General features: G+C 55.0%; 1 protein-coding gene across 3 annotated transcripts; it reads right to left on the bottom strand.

Annotated features, from left to right (window-relative positions):
- Window positions 1-3,402: 3,402 nt before the first annotated feature.
- On the bottom strand, window positions 3,403-13,678 carry CA7 (carbonic anhydrase 7). 3 transcript variants are annotated; one of them, XM_005592174.5, is made up of 7 exons: window positions 13,500-13,678; window positions 10,777-10,974; window positions 7,285-7,403; window positions 6,064-6,159; window positions 5,896-5,958; window positions 4,684-4,839; window positions 3,403-4,175 (listed from the first exon to the last, which is right to left on the bottom strand). In XM_005592174.5, the coding sequence occupies exons 1-7, from the start codon at window positions 13,537-13,539 to the stop codon at window positions 4,053-4,055; spliced, it is 795 nt and encodes a 264-aa protein (XP_005592231.1). In that variant the 5' UTR covers window positions 13,540-13,678; the 3' UTR covers window positions 3,403-4,052. The 3 variants fall into 3 exon arrangements, with proteins under 3 accessions (XP_005592231.1, XP_045238917.1, XP_073883352.1); XM_045382982.3 differs by lacking the exon at window positions 13,500-13,678 and adding an exon at window positions 12,984-13,108; XM_074027251.1 differs by lacking the exon at window positions 7,285-7,403.
- Window positions 13,679-15,151: the final 1,473 nt, after the last annotated feature.

Raw genomic sequence — 15,151 nt, 5'->3', positions numbered from 1 at the left:
GACCCATGGGCGTGAGAGGATCCCCAAGATGCTCAGGCCATTGTCTGACCTCTCTTCCCAATCCCAGGCCAGCTCCAACTGCATCCGAAAGCCTTCTGCCCTGCTCCAACCCCTCTTAGCTTGGACATCAGCTGTGGCTCCCTCCTAGGCATCAACTGTCAGGTTATCTTGCAACTCCACCTCAGACCTGTTTCTGTCCCTGTCTCCAGCTGTTGCTCAGGTCACAGATCACTCTTCCCACAGATGAGCACGACAGTGGATGTGTGTCCAGGGCTAGCCGTGAGGGGACACTCCCAAGCCTCTGCAGCAGCAGCAGCTATAGGGTGACCATGGGGTTGGAAGACAGCCCTCTGCAGAAGGAGCTTCAGGGGGATCAGATCTTCACAGCCATCCCCCCTCCTGAGGCCCACCCCATAGAAGGGCCCTGCTCTGGGGCCCACAGCCTGCACTGGAGGGAAGACTGTGACCCTCGCCTGGGCACAGACCCACAGCCCTGCCTGGATCAATCCAAGGGCCACCCCTGGCTGCCCAGGGAGGGCCCCTCTGGGGTCCTGGGAGCAAGTAGAGCTCATCTTGTCTTGGGTGTCCCAAATGTCCCCAGCATCACCTCCAGGAGAAAATCTTGTCCTGGATGAGGACTTAGGACCCAGTCCTGGGTCCCCTGAGGCCAGGTATGCTGGCATCCAGCTGGGACAGCCCATTTGGATATAATAGGGTCAAATCTGGGGCTGTAATTATAACATAAGGAGGCCACTTTCAGCTTTAAAATAGTTTTAAATTTAAAAAGTGAATTAAGGGAAAGGACTTAGGGAGTGAGGATTCTTGGCAGCCTCGGGATAATTATTATAAAACCAGCTCCCATTTTCTAAGTCCTCTGCAGCACCAGGCCTGTGTTGCCACCATCCCTGGGAAGGGTGGGACAGGGTCCCTGGCACAGTTAGCAGCATTGGGGCTATTATGCCACCTCCAGATGGCCACCACCATACCCATCCCACCCTCCTTTGAGCCCAGTTGCTCTAGTATAGAGTAGAAGAGTTTGGACAGATCCTGGTTCAAATCCTGCTCTGTGACCTGCCTACCTAACCTCCCTGAGCCTCATCATCCTCATCTGTAAAATGGATCGCAGGGAGAGCTGGACGTCTGCCTCAGGCCCTTTGCCTGCTTTAACAGGAACATTACTGGCATTGCTTCCCAGTTGCCACAGCTGCCTGCCTCCAAGCTGAGAAAATGCTGTCCTCCAGACACCTCTCTCCCGCTCCTCACCATCTCCTCAAAAGTGGAGGGAGAAAATGGCCCCTACCTAGATCAGACCAGGGGTGCTTGCAGGGTAACTCTCTATTTGGCCCGCTCCTCCTGTACACCCTACTCCTCTCCACTCTGGAGACAGGTTTGCCCTAAGCGTGGGAGTGGGAGGGGGCTCCATAGAGCAAGCCTTTCTCTTCCTCACATCACTGAGGTCGAAGCTAGAAATCTAAGACCCAAAAGTGCCCTGTGGCCTGGGAGTTCCCTTCTGGTATAGTGACAATGACAGGACTGTGGACAAAGTGAGCAGATGACATGCATCACCAGCCCCTCCTGGCCCTGCAGTGGGGCCTCTTTCCCAAGGGTGTTTGGACATTCCCGTCTCCCCACAGCCTGCCCCACTGTCCCTTTCTCCCCTTTCACGACTAAACTTGTACATGTGAGGTCCCAGTTTCTCACCTCCCCTCACTCCCTAGCAACCCCAGTGTCTGCCTCCTACTCCTGCCCCTGTCTCATCTGGGTCACAATCAACACTTGGTCTCTAGGCCCAACTGTGAACTTGCCTTTGGGCACTCTCTGGACTTGGACTAGGGACTAAGGTGAGGATGCACATTTAAAAAAGCACTGCAGGGCTGGGCGCGGTGGCTCACACCTGTAATCCCAGCACTTTGGGAGGCCGAGGCGGGCGGATCACGAGGGCAGGAGATCGAGACCATCCTGGCTAACACAGTGAAACCCCATCTCTACTAAAAAATACAAAAAATTAGCCAGGCGTGGTGGCGGGCGCCTGTAGTCCCAGCTACTTGGGAGGCTGAGGCAGGAGAATGGCGTGAACCTGGAAGGCGGAGCTTGCAGTGAGCGGAGATCACGCCACTGCACTCCAGCCTGGGCAACAGCGTGAGACTCCGTCTCAAAAAAAAAAAAAAAATTGGCTGGGTGTGGTGGCACACACCTGCAATCCCAGTTACTCGGAGGCTGAGGCAGGAGAATTGCTTGAACCTGGAAGGCGGATGTTGCAGTGAGCCAAGATCATACCACTCACTCCAGCCTGGGCTACAGAGCAAGACTCCATCTCAAAAATAAACACACAAACAAACCCCTCTTGGAGTTGTGCGTGTGCAGGGCCTGGGCCTGAAGGCACATGCCCCCTTAGATTTTCCTTCCAGGACCCCACAATGCTGCATGTCCAATGTGGCCAGCTTCCCTATAGTGTTCCCAGAGCAAGTGAAGGCTCCACTTTCTGCTCAGGGATATGCCCTGGACTCCTCTCTTTCCTGGACAGCCAAACACTGTATTTTGGGCACCACCTCCTAAATCTCTCTCATCCAGTCCTGTGTCTTCCACCTCCCTCCACCCTGCCCCCTCCCTCCTGGACACAGGCCACCCCTTGCTCCCTGCCACCATTCCTGCCTGCCCATCCGCATTCCTCAGGGATCTTCCCCATTTGCAGGCCTGGCCTGCCCCTCCTCTACTCAAGCCCTTGGTAGCTCCCTGTCAGCCTGGGGGTGGGGTCCCAGGTTTGCCCCAGGGCTCTAGCCCCTCTGAGCCCTTTGAGCCCCACAACCACACTGGGCTTTCTCTCACCTCTGAGCCTGAACACTTGCCCTTCCTTTGGCCTCAAATATGCTGTTCCCTTCTATCTGATTTGGAATACTAGTTGGAATTTCATTTCTTCCTTTCTTTCTTTTTGAGAGGGTCTTGCTCTGTTGCCCAGCCTGGGGTATAGTGGTGCGACCTTGGCTCACTGCAACCTCTGCCTCCTGGGTTCAAGCGATTCTCCTGCCCCAGCCTCCTGAGTAGCTGGGATTACAGGTGTGCACCACTACCACCCAGCTAATTTTTGTATTTTTAGTGGAGACGGGGTTTCACCATGTTGGCCAGGCTGGTCTCAAACTCCTGAGCTCAAGTGATCCACCTGCTTTGGCTTTCCAAAGTTCTGGGACTGTGGGTGTGAGCCACCACGCCTGGCCAGAATTTCATTTCCTTGCTGAGTGAGATGGTCTCCCCTTCTCCTCTGCTCCCATAGCCCCTTCCCTGCCCTTTGTGTAACTCTCACCTGTTCACCACCCATATCCCTCCCAACGCGTAGTGCTTAACTCACCACCATTGCTCCCCAAAGCCTAGGACGGTACTAGAGACAGCACAAGCACTGAATTGGTATTTGTTGCATGGATACATGAATTTATTAATTCAACAGGGATGGATTGTCATGTAGGTGGCTTTGGTGACTAGGTGGGGACAAGGGGAGATACTGTATAAGCTATAGCCAGGGCCTGCCCGTGGCAGCAGGTGGCTGGAGGGAGAAGGCCACATCACCTCCAGCATGCTGGGTGCTGATTTTAATGGCCTGGCAGTGAGGTGCGTGCATGGCAGAGCCTGCAGAAGAGGTAATGCCGAGAGGGCAGCTCTGCCCACCTCTAATTATTGCTTGAGTCTCTCTGGTAGTGTCAGCTACCTGCCCCAGGGAGCTCAGTCTCCTCCATCACAGTGTGCGCTCCAGGTGGGGCTGCCGCCACTGCCAGTGGGGAAGACCAGAGGAGGTTCCCAGGGGTCTTTGGGTCTTGGAGAGCAGAGGCAGCCCCAGGCTTGGACCCTGCTTAGCTCCTGTCCTTCCTGTCCCCAGGGCAGCTGAAGGGTGCCCCAGACTCCAGGGTCCCATCCAGAAGCCTCCAGGGTGACCAAGGAGCAAACTGGCTGAAGGAGGGTCCCCAGCACCCCCCAGGGAGGGAGCCTCAGATGGTTTGGTGTCTGCTGACGTGGAAGCCCTTGGGAAGATGGTGCCCTAGTGGCCGGCTAGGCAGGTGGGCAGCTCAGGCCCGGAAGGAGGCCTTCACTACGCGGCCCTTCAGTGGCTGTGGTGGCCGGAAGTTGTTCACCATGTGGATCCTCTCATCGTCCTCTGAGGTAAAAAGCAGGCTCCGGAACTTCCCCATCTTGAGGAAGCAGAAGGGATGCTCAGGGCAGATTGGGGGTGCTGTGGACCTCTATGACCCCGATGCATCATCTGGCATACCTGCCCAGCCAGCTCTACCCTTCCCTCCTCCTTCCCTTAGGGTCTGTCCCTACTCTTCCCCACTCATTCTTCTCTGTGGGACCCTAATTTACTTACTCACTAAAGAGCCTGGGCTCTGCTTCACCTAGTTCTAGTTCCAAGCCCATCTAGCTAAGACTTATCAGCAAATGTAGCATTCAGATTCCAACACAGTAGCCGGGGGGTGGGTCCCAGGATCCAGGTATCCCCCCCCACCAGCCAGTGTCTAGGTTCTGGTGATTAACAATCAAGCTAACTCCCAACCAAGAATCTATACATTTATTAGTAAAAAATGGGGAGGAACCTTGAAGGTGGGATCACAGGCTGTGGGGTGCTAGCTGGAGAGTCACACTGCCTGGGGTGAGCCCTGAGTGCCACGTCCCTCCATCTGGCCCTCTGAGAGGACTCACCTGCCTTTCAGAGATGCAGATGGGCTCCCGGAGCACAATCCAGGTGACACTCTCGCTGAGTGGGGGAGTCGTCAGAGAGCCCGGGTAGGTCCAGTAGTGCCGGCTGGCAGGCAGGAGGCACTTGGGGTTGAAGCAGCTGAACTGGGCTTTGGTGCCCTGGAGCAAGGTGGGGGAACCCGGGAATCAGCACAGACCTCCCACTGGGACCAAACCAGCAACTTCTCCACCCATTTCTTTCTTTCTCTTTCTCTTTTTCTTTCTTTTTTCCTTCCTTCTTTCCTTCCTTCCTTCCTTCCTTTCCTTCTTTCTTTCCCTCTCTCTCTTTCCTTCCTTCCTTCCTTCCTCTCTCTCTCCTTCCTTCCTTCCTTTCCTTCTTTCTTTCCCTCTCTCTCTTTCCTTCCTTCCTTCCTTCCTCTCTCTCTTCTTCCTTCCTTCCTCTCTCTCTCTTTCTTTCTTTTCTTTTTCTTTTTTTTTTTTGAGGCAGAGTCTCACTCTGTTGCCCAGGCTGGAGTGCAGTGGCACGATCTCGGCTCACTGCAACCTTTGCTTCTTGGGTTCAAGCAATTCTCCTCTCTCAGCCTCCCGAGTAGCTGAGATTATAGGCATGCACCACCACGCCCAGCTAATTTTTGTATGTTTAGTAGAGACAGGGTTTCACAAACATGTTAGCCAGGCTGGTCTTGAACTCCTGACCTCAAGTGATCTGCCCACCTCGGCCTCCCAAAGTGCTAGGATTACAGGCATGAGCCACCATGCCCGGCCTTCACCCATTTCTATCAGCAGGATTTAGGCCTCTCTATGTCCATTGATGCAAACTGTGGGCAAATGTCTGTAATCCCAGATACTGTCTTCCAGCTTAAGCCGGGCCCTCTCCATCTGTTTGCTTGTGTGTAAAAGCTGTGGCTCCTGGAGGTATTTGGCCATGATGTTCCCTCCCTTGCCTTCAGCTGCCCTCAGTGACATTGCCTATTAGACCACCATTAATGTGACAAGCACCTTATCAATTCTATACCCAGCCAGGCTTCATACTGGGCACCCAAGGGGGCTGCTGACCCCAATGAGGAATCAGGTGCAGGGCCCTGCTGGTGCTGCCCTCCTCCTTGGTCTCAGCAAGGGTTTACTCCCAGAATGAAGGAGTGGATGGGCCCAACTTGTGAGCCAGCCTCTTCGTCTCTCCCCATCAGCCGCTTGGGTCAGGGGCATGGACTTTACCTTGAACCGGACCATGTAGAGCGCATCTGTCAGACGATTCATGCTGGGGTGCTCGTCTCCTGTCTGTCAGGGAGAGGGTAGTATGAGTCCAGCACCCATTGTGTTCCAGAACTAGGGGCAGTGCCAGGCCTCCCATGCTGCTCTTGGCCCCAGCAAACCACCACTCACCTCCAAGAAAACACCAACCACAGCCAGGCCATCAGGCGCTGAGGCTGCCTCCCCAAAAGTGCTGTACTTCTTGGCATTCCAGTGAACCAGATGAAGCTATGGGGCAACAACAGGACAATGCTTTGTGCCTCCCAGGGGCAATGGGAACTCTGAGCCAGGCTCCCCTCACTCCCACCAGACTCCTGGCCTCTTTGCAGGAAAGGGAAGCTGTCAAGCCTCCAAGGATTAGGATGCTGGGGGCCCAGGGGAGCCCCAGAGGGTCACAGGTAGCATCCACCCAGCTCTGGGCCCAATTCTTTTCTGAACTCCAGGGGACCCAGAGAGGAATCTGGCCCAGGCCCTGCTTTGCAGGGAACGAGTTGTGAAATCGATCATGAACATCCAGCGTGACACCTCCTTGAGGAGGTGGTGCCTACAGCTGAGTCCAGAGAATAAGCAGGGGGTTATCAGAGGGAAGCCTTGGGGAAGGGCATTCCAGGCAGAGAGAACAGCACAGGCAAAGCTTGGTGGTATGAAGGAGCCAGGTGTGGACAGGGACAGGGGATTTGTCATGCAGCTCAGTGTATGAAGAGATGAGGGGAAAGATGAGGCCAGGCAAGGTTAGCTCATGCACAGCCTTGAATACCGGGCTCAAGCCTTGAAGGGCTGTCAGCAAGGCTGCAGTGGGACTGGATAGCCCTTCAGAAAACTCCAGGATGTACAGACCAGAAAGGACAGCAGTGGCCGGGTTCAGATGGAAGACCCTGTGCTGGGGGTGGGTAGAAAGTATCTCTCCCGCCGGGCGCGGTGGCTCACGCCTGTAATCCCAGCACTTTGGGAGGCCGAGGCGGGTGGATCACGAGGTCAGGAGATCGAGACCATCCCTGGCTAACATGGTGAAACCCCGTCTCTACTAAAAATACAAAAAAACTAGCCGGGCGTGGTGGCGGGCGCCTGTAGTCCCAGCTACTCGGAGGCTGAGGCAGGAGAATGGCATGAACCCGGGAGGCGGAGCTTGCAGTGAGCCGAGATCACGCCACTGCACCCCAGCCTGGGCGACACAGCGAGACTCCGTCTCAAAAAAAAAAAAAAAAAAAAAAAGAAAGTATCTCTCCCAAAGGCCCCGGGTGCTCCTCTTCCCCCTCTCCAAGGCCCCACCCCAGGCATCCTTAAGCCCCTGACTACCCAGGCCTGCGTTCCTTCCCATGTAGCAGAGGGATTCAAGTGGAGGAGGGCCCATACCTCGCTGGGGAAGGACTTGCCATCCACCGTGTGCTCAGAACCCACATCGTGCTTCTTGCCCCAGTGGAAGTGAAACTGCTTGAGGCGGTAGGGCCCTTCCAGGGGGCCCCCAGTCACCACTGTGGGTAGAAGTGGGGCGAGTGGCAATGAGTAGGAGAGGACCGACGGCCCAGTGCCAGGGCCAGGGCAGCAGCCCAGGAAGGGACATATATATAAATATATATATATATATTTTTTTTTTTTTGAGTCAGGGTCTCACTCTGTCATCCAGGCTGGAATGCCATGGCTTATTATAACCTCAACCTCCTGGCCTCAAGCCATCCTCCTGCCTTGGCCTCCAGGGTAGCTGGGACTATAGGCATGTGGCACCACGCCCAGCTAATTTTTTTTATTTTTTGTAGAGATGGGGTCTCTCTATGTTGGCCAGGCTTGTCTTGAACTCATGGGCTCAAGCAATCGTCCTGCCTTGGCCTCCCAAAATGCTGGGATTACAGGCATGAGCCACTGTGCCAGCTGAGATACATTTTTACTTTTTGTGTGTGTGTGTTTTTGTTTGTTTATTTGTTTGTTTTGAGATGGAGTCTCACTCTGTCGCCCAGGCTGGAGTAAAGTGGTGGCACAATCTTGGCTCACTGCAACCTCTACCTCCCAGGTTCAAGCATTTCTCCTGCCTCAGCCTCCCAAGTATCTGGGATTACAGGCACCCGCCACCACATCTGGCTAACTTTTTGTATTTTTAGTAGAAAAGGGGTTTCACCATGTTGGCCAGGCTGGCCTCGAACTCCCGACCTTAGGTGATCTGCCCACCTTGGCCTTCCAAAGTGTGGGATACATTTTTCATTTGGAAAATTCACTGGGCTGACTGGGCTTGGGTTGGTCCCCACTGCCCTCTAGACCCCTGTCCCTTGAGCTGGGCCAAGGCAGAAATCCCGACAGCCCACAGGTGACAGAGGAGTCTGGGACTGACAGAGGACAGCTCTCTATCTAGCTGTCCTCCCTACCCCTGCCCAATTTCCCATGGAGGGTGGGACCCTGCCTCCCAAGACCCCCATTACCACTAACAATTAGGCCTCCCATGTCTGAAACCCTGATCCAGGGCTAGGTTGAAAAGACTATTTTGTTTAGCCTGCATAGTATCCCATGAGGGACAGAACTTACTATTATCCATATTCTATAAAGGGGGATGCTGAGGCACAGTGATGGCAAGGCATTTGCTCAGGGTCACACAGCAAGGCACTGAACTAGGGTATGAACTTGTATCTCTTATGTCCAAAGCCCAAGCCACTAATCACCAGGTAACACTGCCTCCCTAAAACCTTGAGCCTTCTTTAAACTTTGTGCTTTTCCAGAAGAGGAAGGTAGCTCCTGAGGCTCTCTACCTTCCTGGACAGGCCCAGGTGCCCCCCGTGCCATCTCCCCCAGAAATGGATTCTTCTGAGGGCCCCACTTGTGCTGGTTTTGTGACTTTCTTGCCTTGATACCCGGTGAGCTGGGGCCACGCACGAGGCCTCCTGGGACTGATAGAATTTCTCGCTGAAAGGGATCTGGAGGTGGAAGGAGCCCCAGCTAGGCTTGAATGTGAACTCCTGGATCAGATAACACCCCAGGCTCAGAGTTCCACTAGGCCCCTCCATGATGGGTGACCAGGGTAGGGCTTTGGCCCTGTGGCCTCCACAAGCAAGAGGACAGGACAGTCCAGAAGTCCCTCCTTCTTGCCTGGTCTTATCAAAGAGGCAAGACATGTCCTGGGCACTGGTTAGGAGTCTGGGGGTGGTAGCTGTGGGTGGGGCCTCAATCAGGCTGCCCAATCCCTGGCAGCAGGAGCGGCTGAGCCCGCAGTCTGAGCAATCGGATAGGTCTGCAGATGCCACCCTCCAAGCATGCCTCACCTGGGACCCCATAGTATGGGCTCCTGGAGAGGGAGCTCCCTCCTTAACACCCCTTGACCTTGGACCCCTTAGCCTCCTCCCCCAGTTCACACACAGAATGTGCTGCCATTCACGAGGCACTCAATGTGTGTTTAGCACATTCACGGGGCACTCATTGTGTGTTTGGCACTCTGCTGGCATCAACCCATCTGACCTCCCGACTGACCCACAGTGGGTGAGTGGCAGAGCCCCACCATCTCATTCCTCTTTTCCCTGGCTTCCTGCACCCTCAGGCCTGGGCATTCTGGGCAGGGGAGGGAGCCCCAGCCAGGTCTGAAGGCAACAGCCCAGATCAGTGATCCACAGGCATGTCCCCCGTGTCTTCTCCCACCCCAGTGGACTTCATTGAGCTACTGATTTCTTAGTTGAGCCCCCAGTGCCCTCTGAAGGCTATTAGAAGGGACAGTCATGTGAAAACTGTTTCTTGCCAAGCTATCATCTAGGGTCAGCTAGAGCCCCATGTCCCCTCCCCACAGCTCTGAGTAAGAGGGTTTTCTTAGAATTCAGTATGAGAAAATAAATGCTTTGTCTTTCTCCTGAGGATCTGCTAGACTCGCAGTAAGAACTATAACCAACCTTTCTGTTTTTTCCTAGCCTACCAGGGAGCTTAGAACTAAGTAAGATCATTTTTCCGGTGAAAGGTCTGGCTTCCTTCATCTTCTTTGCCTTTTAATTTTCTATTTGAAACTTAAGTTCCTTTGAGGGCTTTTATTGTATTTGTGGGGAGGGGAGAAGAAGGGGGAAGGAAGCAGTTATTAATACTTCTTTACATAATAAACTCTAGCAGATTTCTTCCTCACCCCATTCCACCACCCTACCCACCACAGGCCCAGTCATAAGGATGAAAATCCCTTCAATGAACAGCACTCCTGAGGCCTCTGCCTAGGAATTTATCGTGAAAGAACCTGGGCTCTAATCCCAGGGCAAAGAGGCCTTGGAAGGAGCTGCCACGAGTTCCCACTGGCCTCTTTCTGGCCCAAGATGGTTGGACCTTGAAGTCGTAGGTGAACTGGAGAGAGAGAGAGACCTTTGGGTTGGACCAGGCTGCTTCTGGCCCTCCGCAGCTCATCAAGCCTCTATTTGCCCATCTGAGAGATGGGTTCTTGAAAAGAATAAATGAGTGACTTACAACCTTAGCAGGGGGCTTGGCACACATAAATTTTAGCTCCCTTCTCTCTCCCTGCTGGGCTTGGCCAGATCACACAGGGAGGAGGGCTTGGCAGGTCAGTGATGGGGCAGAGAGTGAAAACAAACCTGATCTGTAGCACCACACGGAAGGGAAGGAAGGGAAAGAAAGAAATTAGCATTTCTTGAGCATCTGCTGTATGCCAGCTCTATCGACCTTACTTGGTTTTTTTCATTTTTCCCCTCTGACCTAAGATGGTAGGTCTTATTGCTCCCATTTTATACATAAGGAAACTGAAGATCAGCCCAAGGCTTCACAGCTAGTGAGTGGAGGAGCCTTTCTTACCCACCATAGCATGCTTCCTGAGACTGCCCAACACAAGATTAGGACCCTAAGGGACCAGGGGCCAGGTGCCAGGCTTTGGCAGGGGCCACTTACCGGTTCGGTCATCACTGTCATTGAAGTCTACCTGGACAGAGTGGCCATTGTTGGTGATGCTGAGGGACATGCAGGCCTCATAAGAAAGCTCCAGTGGTTGCAGGCTGGGGGAGTACACAGCCTGGCTGGAGATGATATTGATGGGTGATTGGCGATCTCCTTGGGCAATGGGATACAGTTTGTGCCAATGCGAGGGGCCTGCAGGTGGGGAGGAGGGCAAGGACTCAGACCAGCCAGGATCTCTGGGCTTTAGGCTGAGGACACCCATGGGGGATGGTCTCTTCAGCATTCCTTCAGAGGTGGGCCCCTGCATTGGACCTGCACGGCTTGGAGTTCCAATGCCAGCTTTGCCATTTCCCCTTTCAGCCTCCATTTCTTTGTCTGTGAAATGGTCTCACTAAAACTCACCTTCCAGCGCTGATAGGAGGCCCAGAGAGGTACTGTATGGAAGGGAACATAACAGCTACAGGCTCAGGGGTGGCTCAGAGTAATAAGTCTCCCCAGCAGGGAGATCTCCAGGCATCTGAAGTCTCTGACCCGACCCCATCAGCATCTCACCTCTTTCTGCACCTTGGGCAATTTGGTGTTGGTGTTTGTGATAAATAACAACAAAAACTCACACCAACCTAGCTTTGACTCTGTGACATGTATTTGCCTCTCACAACCACCTTGTGAAGTAGAAACCAGCAAGATCCACATTTCATAGATGAGGGAACTGAGGGCCACTCACACATTTGTGCATGCATAAGTATTAATATAAATATACAACATGTGCATGCACTGCCCCCAGCTGCCCTCTCCACATGTGTGCCTATGGGTCCATAGAGATCTTCCTATGAACACATTCATCTTTCTATGATCTTCCATTGTACACACATGTGCACAATGACCTGGGCTCTGTAGGCTCAGAGCATCCAGGCCCAGAATATTCATGTGTACAAACACACAGCCCTGCAGACTACATCTGACACACGCATATGCTGTCTCACACACAAACCCCTCTGTTGGAGACCCAAGTTTGCATAAAGGGACCACAGCAAAACACATGCCCATGCGCGCACACACACGCACACACACACACCTGCATACACACCCACAGGCGCCCACCACCTGCCTCCCAGAGGATCCATCTGCAGCCGAGAGGCTCAGCATCTCCCTAGGGAACATCCTGAGATGCAGCCTATTTTTAGAGCTACTGCCGGCTGGTGCTTCTCCCCCTTTTTGGCTTCTTAAGTTTTCCTGAGAAAACAGCAGCAGGTGCCGACAGAGCCGTGTCCCCAATGGATGACTCAGAATCGTGGCCCGGCCCCTCTGGGTTATTTTTGAAGCTCTGTGAACACTGCCGCATGCCGGCACCTCTGTCCTCTGTACTTCTCTTCCTTGACTGGACAATCCAGCTCTGCCTGGGTGATGGGGTGGCTGCCTAGGAGGAGCAGGCCCATGGAGCAGGCTACACAGGACACTGGGTGCTCAGAGATGGTGGGCATGACTAACAAGAAGGGCTGGAGGCAGGGGACTCTGGCTCTGGGGGAAGTACCCAAAAGGTGGCTCAGGGCAGGTGCTGGGAGAAGATGATCTCTATGTGTCCTGTCCGTCTGCCCCATGTCTGCCTGTCTCTCCCTCTCTGCTTGTTTATATCATCTTTTTCTGAATGTCTCTTTCCAGCTCTTGCATACCCAGATCTGGGGGGTTCTCTTCTAAAATATGCTTCTTTGTTCTTGGAGCCCCAGAGGGGGCCAGAGACTCCCTCTGGTCTACTGCAACTTTCTGGCTTCCCAGATTGTAGTCCCCCACCCAACCTCAAGAAGTGACTGCCTCTCCGCACAGGAGTGGGGCTGGGGGATGTTCCTCCCACCATTACTTTTTCTTCTCCGCACCCCACCTGTCCTGCACTGGTTCCCCAGCGAAACAGGGAACCCCTTACCCCACACCCCCACCCCTTCTTGGTAAGAAATGGCCCCAAAAGGAATTGACTGCCCCAGACCCACACTCCAGCCGTCTGGCTCTCATCTTCTGCCTCTTCTCCCTTTCTCTGAGTGCTAAGGAAACTGAGGTAGGATGAAGGAGCTCTCTTCCGCGTCAGCCCAGGAGGCTGGTGTGGGCCACGAGCTCCCACGACTCACACCCGGACGTGCACAAACACCCTTGCTCAGTGTAGACACCCAGACACATGCTTGCGCCCCCAAGTGCCCCCTTCCCTCACATACCAGCCGAGAAGGCAGCTCGGCCACTTCTGCGGGGAAACTCTGCGGGGGACACTGCGCCCTTGCCACGCGGAGCCCCGATCCCCCAAGGTCCCCGCACACTTGCCGTGCGCGCTCCCCGCACAGACACCCGCGCACAGCGCTCCGCCGCGCCTGCCGCCCGCTGCCCTGGGCCACCCCCACGCGCTGCGCACGCCCCAGGCGAGTGAGTGAGAGTCGGGGCCTGGGTCTGAGCGGGCTGGGCAGTCAGGGGCTTGCTTCGAGGAGGAGGCGGCAGAACACAGCCACCGGGTCGCTAGCTGGCGGCGGGTGCCACCTGGGGCGCAGCGCGGACTTTGCGTCTGGCGCAGGGGACCAAGGCTTGGGCCGAGTTCGGGGACCGGGATGGGAAGAGGGGTCCTGGCCCAGCCTGGAGAGTGGGAGCTTGCTGGTCCGGGAAACCAGCTGGGCAAGAGGGTTGGGGCGAGTGCAGTTGGGTCGGGGTCTGAGCCGGGGGCGGTGGGGGAGGTCTGCGCCTACCGTCGTCCTGGCCGTAGCCCCAGCCGTGGTGGCCGGTCATGCCGCTGCCGTCCCCGCAGCCGTGCACCTGCCCGGTCAGCTCGGTCCGCTCGTTCCGGCTGCGGCTCCGGCCCCGCTCGCTACCGCGGAGCAGCCTCTTAAAGCAGCGGCTGTCGGGAGGAGCAGTTCCCGGGGGACCCGCCCCCCACCCCCCAGCAGGGCCAGAGGGGCCGGCCTGCCCCGCCCTCGCCCGCCGGCGAGCCAGTTGAACCCCGAGCACAGATTCAGGGTAGGAGGAAGTAACCCTCTCCCCACAACTCCCACCCCTGCCCTGCCTGGACTATTCTCTCTCTTTTTCCCCCAGCAACCTGTGCGGACTCTGGGACACTAGATGCCCATGCCGCACATGTCGTCCCTTCCCCAGGCTTGTCCCAGACCTGCAAATACCACCACCAGGGACCTGAGCTCTGGGTCCTGAATCCTTTGGGGTTGGAAAGTCCCCTTTAAACTGCAAACTACATTGACCATCAAGTGTCCAGAATTGGAACTTCCACTGTTTGCCAGAGGCTGTTGCAGGTGCTGGGCCAAGCTTTGGGTCTTTCCTATAGTGTAACCCTCTCAATTACCCTACAAGGTTGGGTGTTTCCATTAGCCCTGTCTGACAGAGGAGGGGACTGAGGCTGGGAGAACTGAAGTGACTTGCCCAAGGTCATCTAGCCAGGGGGTAGGGGGTTCATTCCCTGGGGTTCTTACTCCAGACACTCGGAGTTTTGTGGGATTTTTTGTTTGTTTGTTTGCTTGTTTTTAGACAGAGTCTTGCTCTATCACCCAGGCTGGCACTATCTCAGCTCACTGCAACCTCCACCTCCTTGGTTCAAGTGATTCTTCTGCCTCAGCCTTCCAAGTAGCTGGGATTACAGGTGTGGGCCACCACACCCAGCTAATTTTTGTATTTATTTGTAGAGATGGGGTTTCACCATGTTGTCTAGGCTGGTCTCAAACTTCTGGCCTCAAGTAATCCACCCGCCTTGGCCTCCCAAAGTGTTGGGATTACAGGCGTGAGCCACCACTCCTGGTCTGACACTGGAGTCTTTACCATTTCTCCTTGGTGCTGGGTACAAGGGTGTACTGTGAGTGTGGGGATCCAGGAACCCTGGGGTAGATGCAGGGACAGGACTGGCAATCTGAACCCTTGGCCCAGGTAGAACCAGAGCTCCAAGGGGGAGTGAGGAGGAGTGGCATCAACCAATGGGCCTGAGGACAGGCAGACACCAGGTGGCTTCCCCTTAGAGCTCAGTCTGAGGCTCTGACTTCCACCATCCCTGTTATTTTCTCTGCTGCTTCCTCCTTTCTTCAGGGACTCTGCTTGTCCCTCCATAGCCTGCTGTTAGTTCCTCCTCTCCTGACCTCCCCATAACCTTCAGTACACCCACTGGGAGCTCAGACCCTCCACCCTGCACTCAACCCCAGCGCCTGCCTTGGCCCAGGATTTTCCCACCCACAAGCCGTGGTCCTTGTGGTGCCCTCCACCTGGTGCATCCTCTGTCCTCCACCCACTGGCTCCAGCCAGCCCAATCTGATTCATCTTAGGATGTGGCCTTGTGCCAGGGATAGGGCTTGTCTCTGGCTAGTCCTCAGCAGGCAGTTTTGGAAAGACAAACAGATGGGTGGAT

This window comes from Macaca fascicularis, chromosome 20 (assembly GCF_037993035.2).
Source record: "Macaca fascicularis isolate 582-1 chromosome 20, T2T-MFA8v1.1".
Taxonomy (NCBI): Eukaryota; Metazoa; Chordata; class Mammalia; order Primates; family Cercopithecidae; genus Macaca; species Macaca fascicularis.
The sequence above is the reverse complement of the archived record's forward strand: the minus strand, read 5'-3'. Positions and strand labels throughout refer to the sequence as shown.

Excerpts from the sequence above, each read along its gene's own strand:
- CA7 (XM_005592174.5), bottom strand. The coding sequence starts at position 13,539 with ATGACCGGCCACCACGGCTGGGGCTACGGCCAGGACGACG. Across the intron at positions 10,975-13,499 it reads GGGCTACGGCCAGGACGACG|GCCCCTCGCATTGGCACAAA; the intron begins GTAGGCGCAGAC and ends CCCCACCTGCAG. Across the intron at positions 5,959-6,063 it reads TGGTTGGTGTTTTCTTGGAG|ACAGGAGACGAGCACCCCAG; the intron begins GTGAGTGGTGGT and ends TCTCCCTGACAG.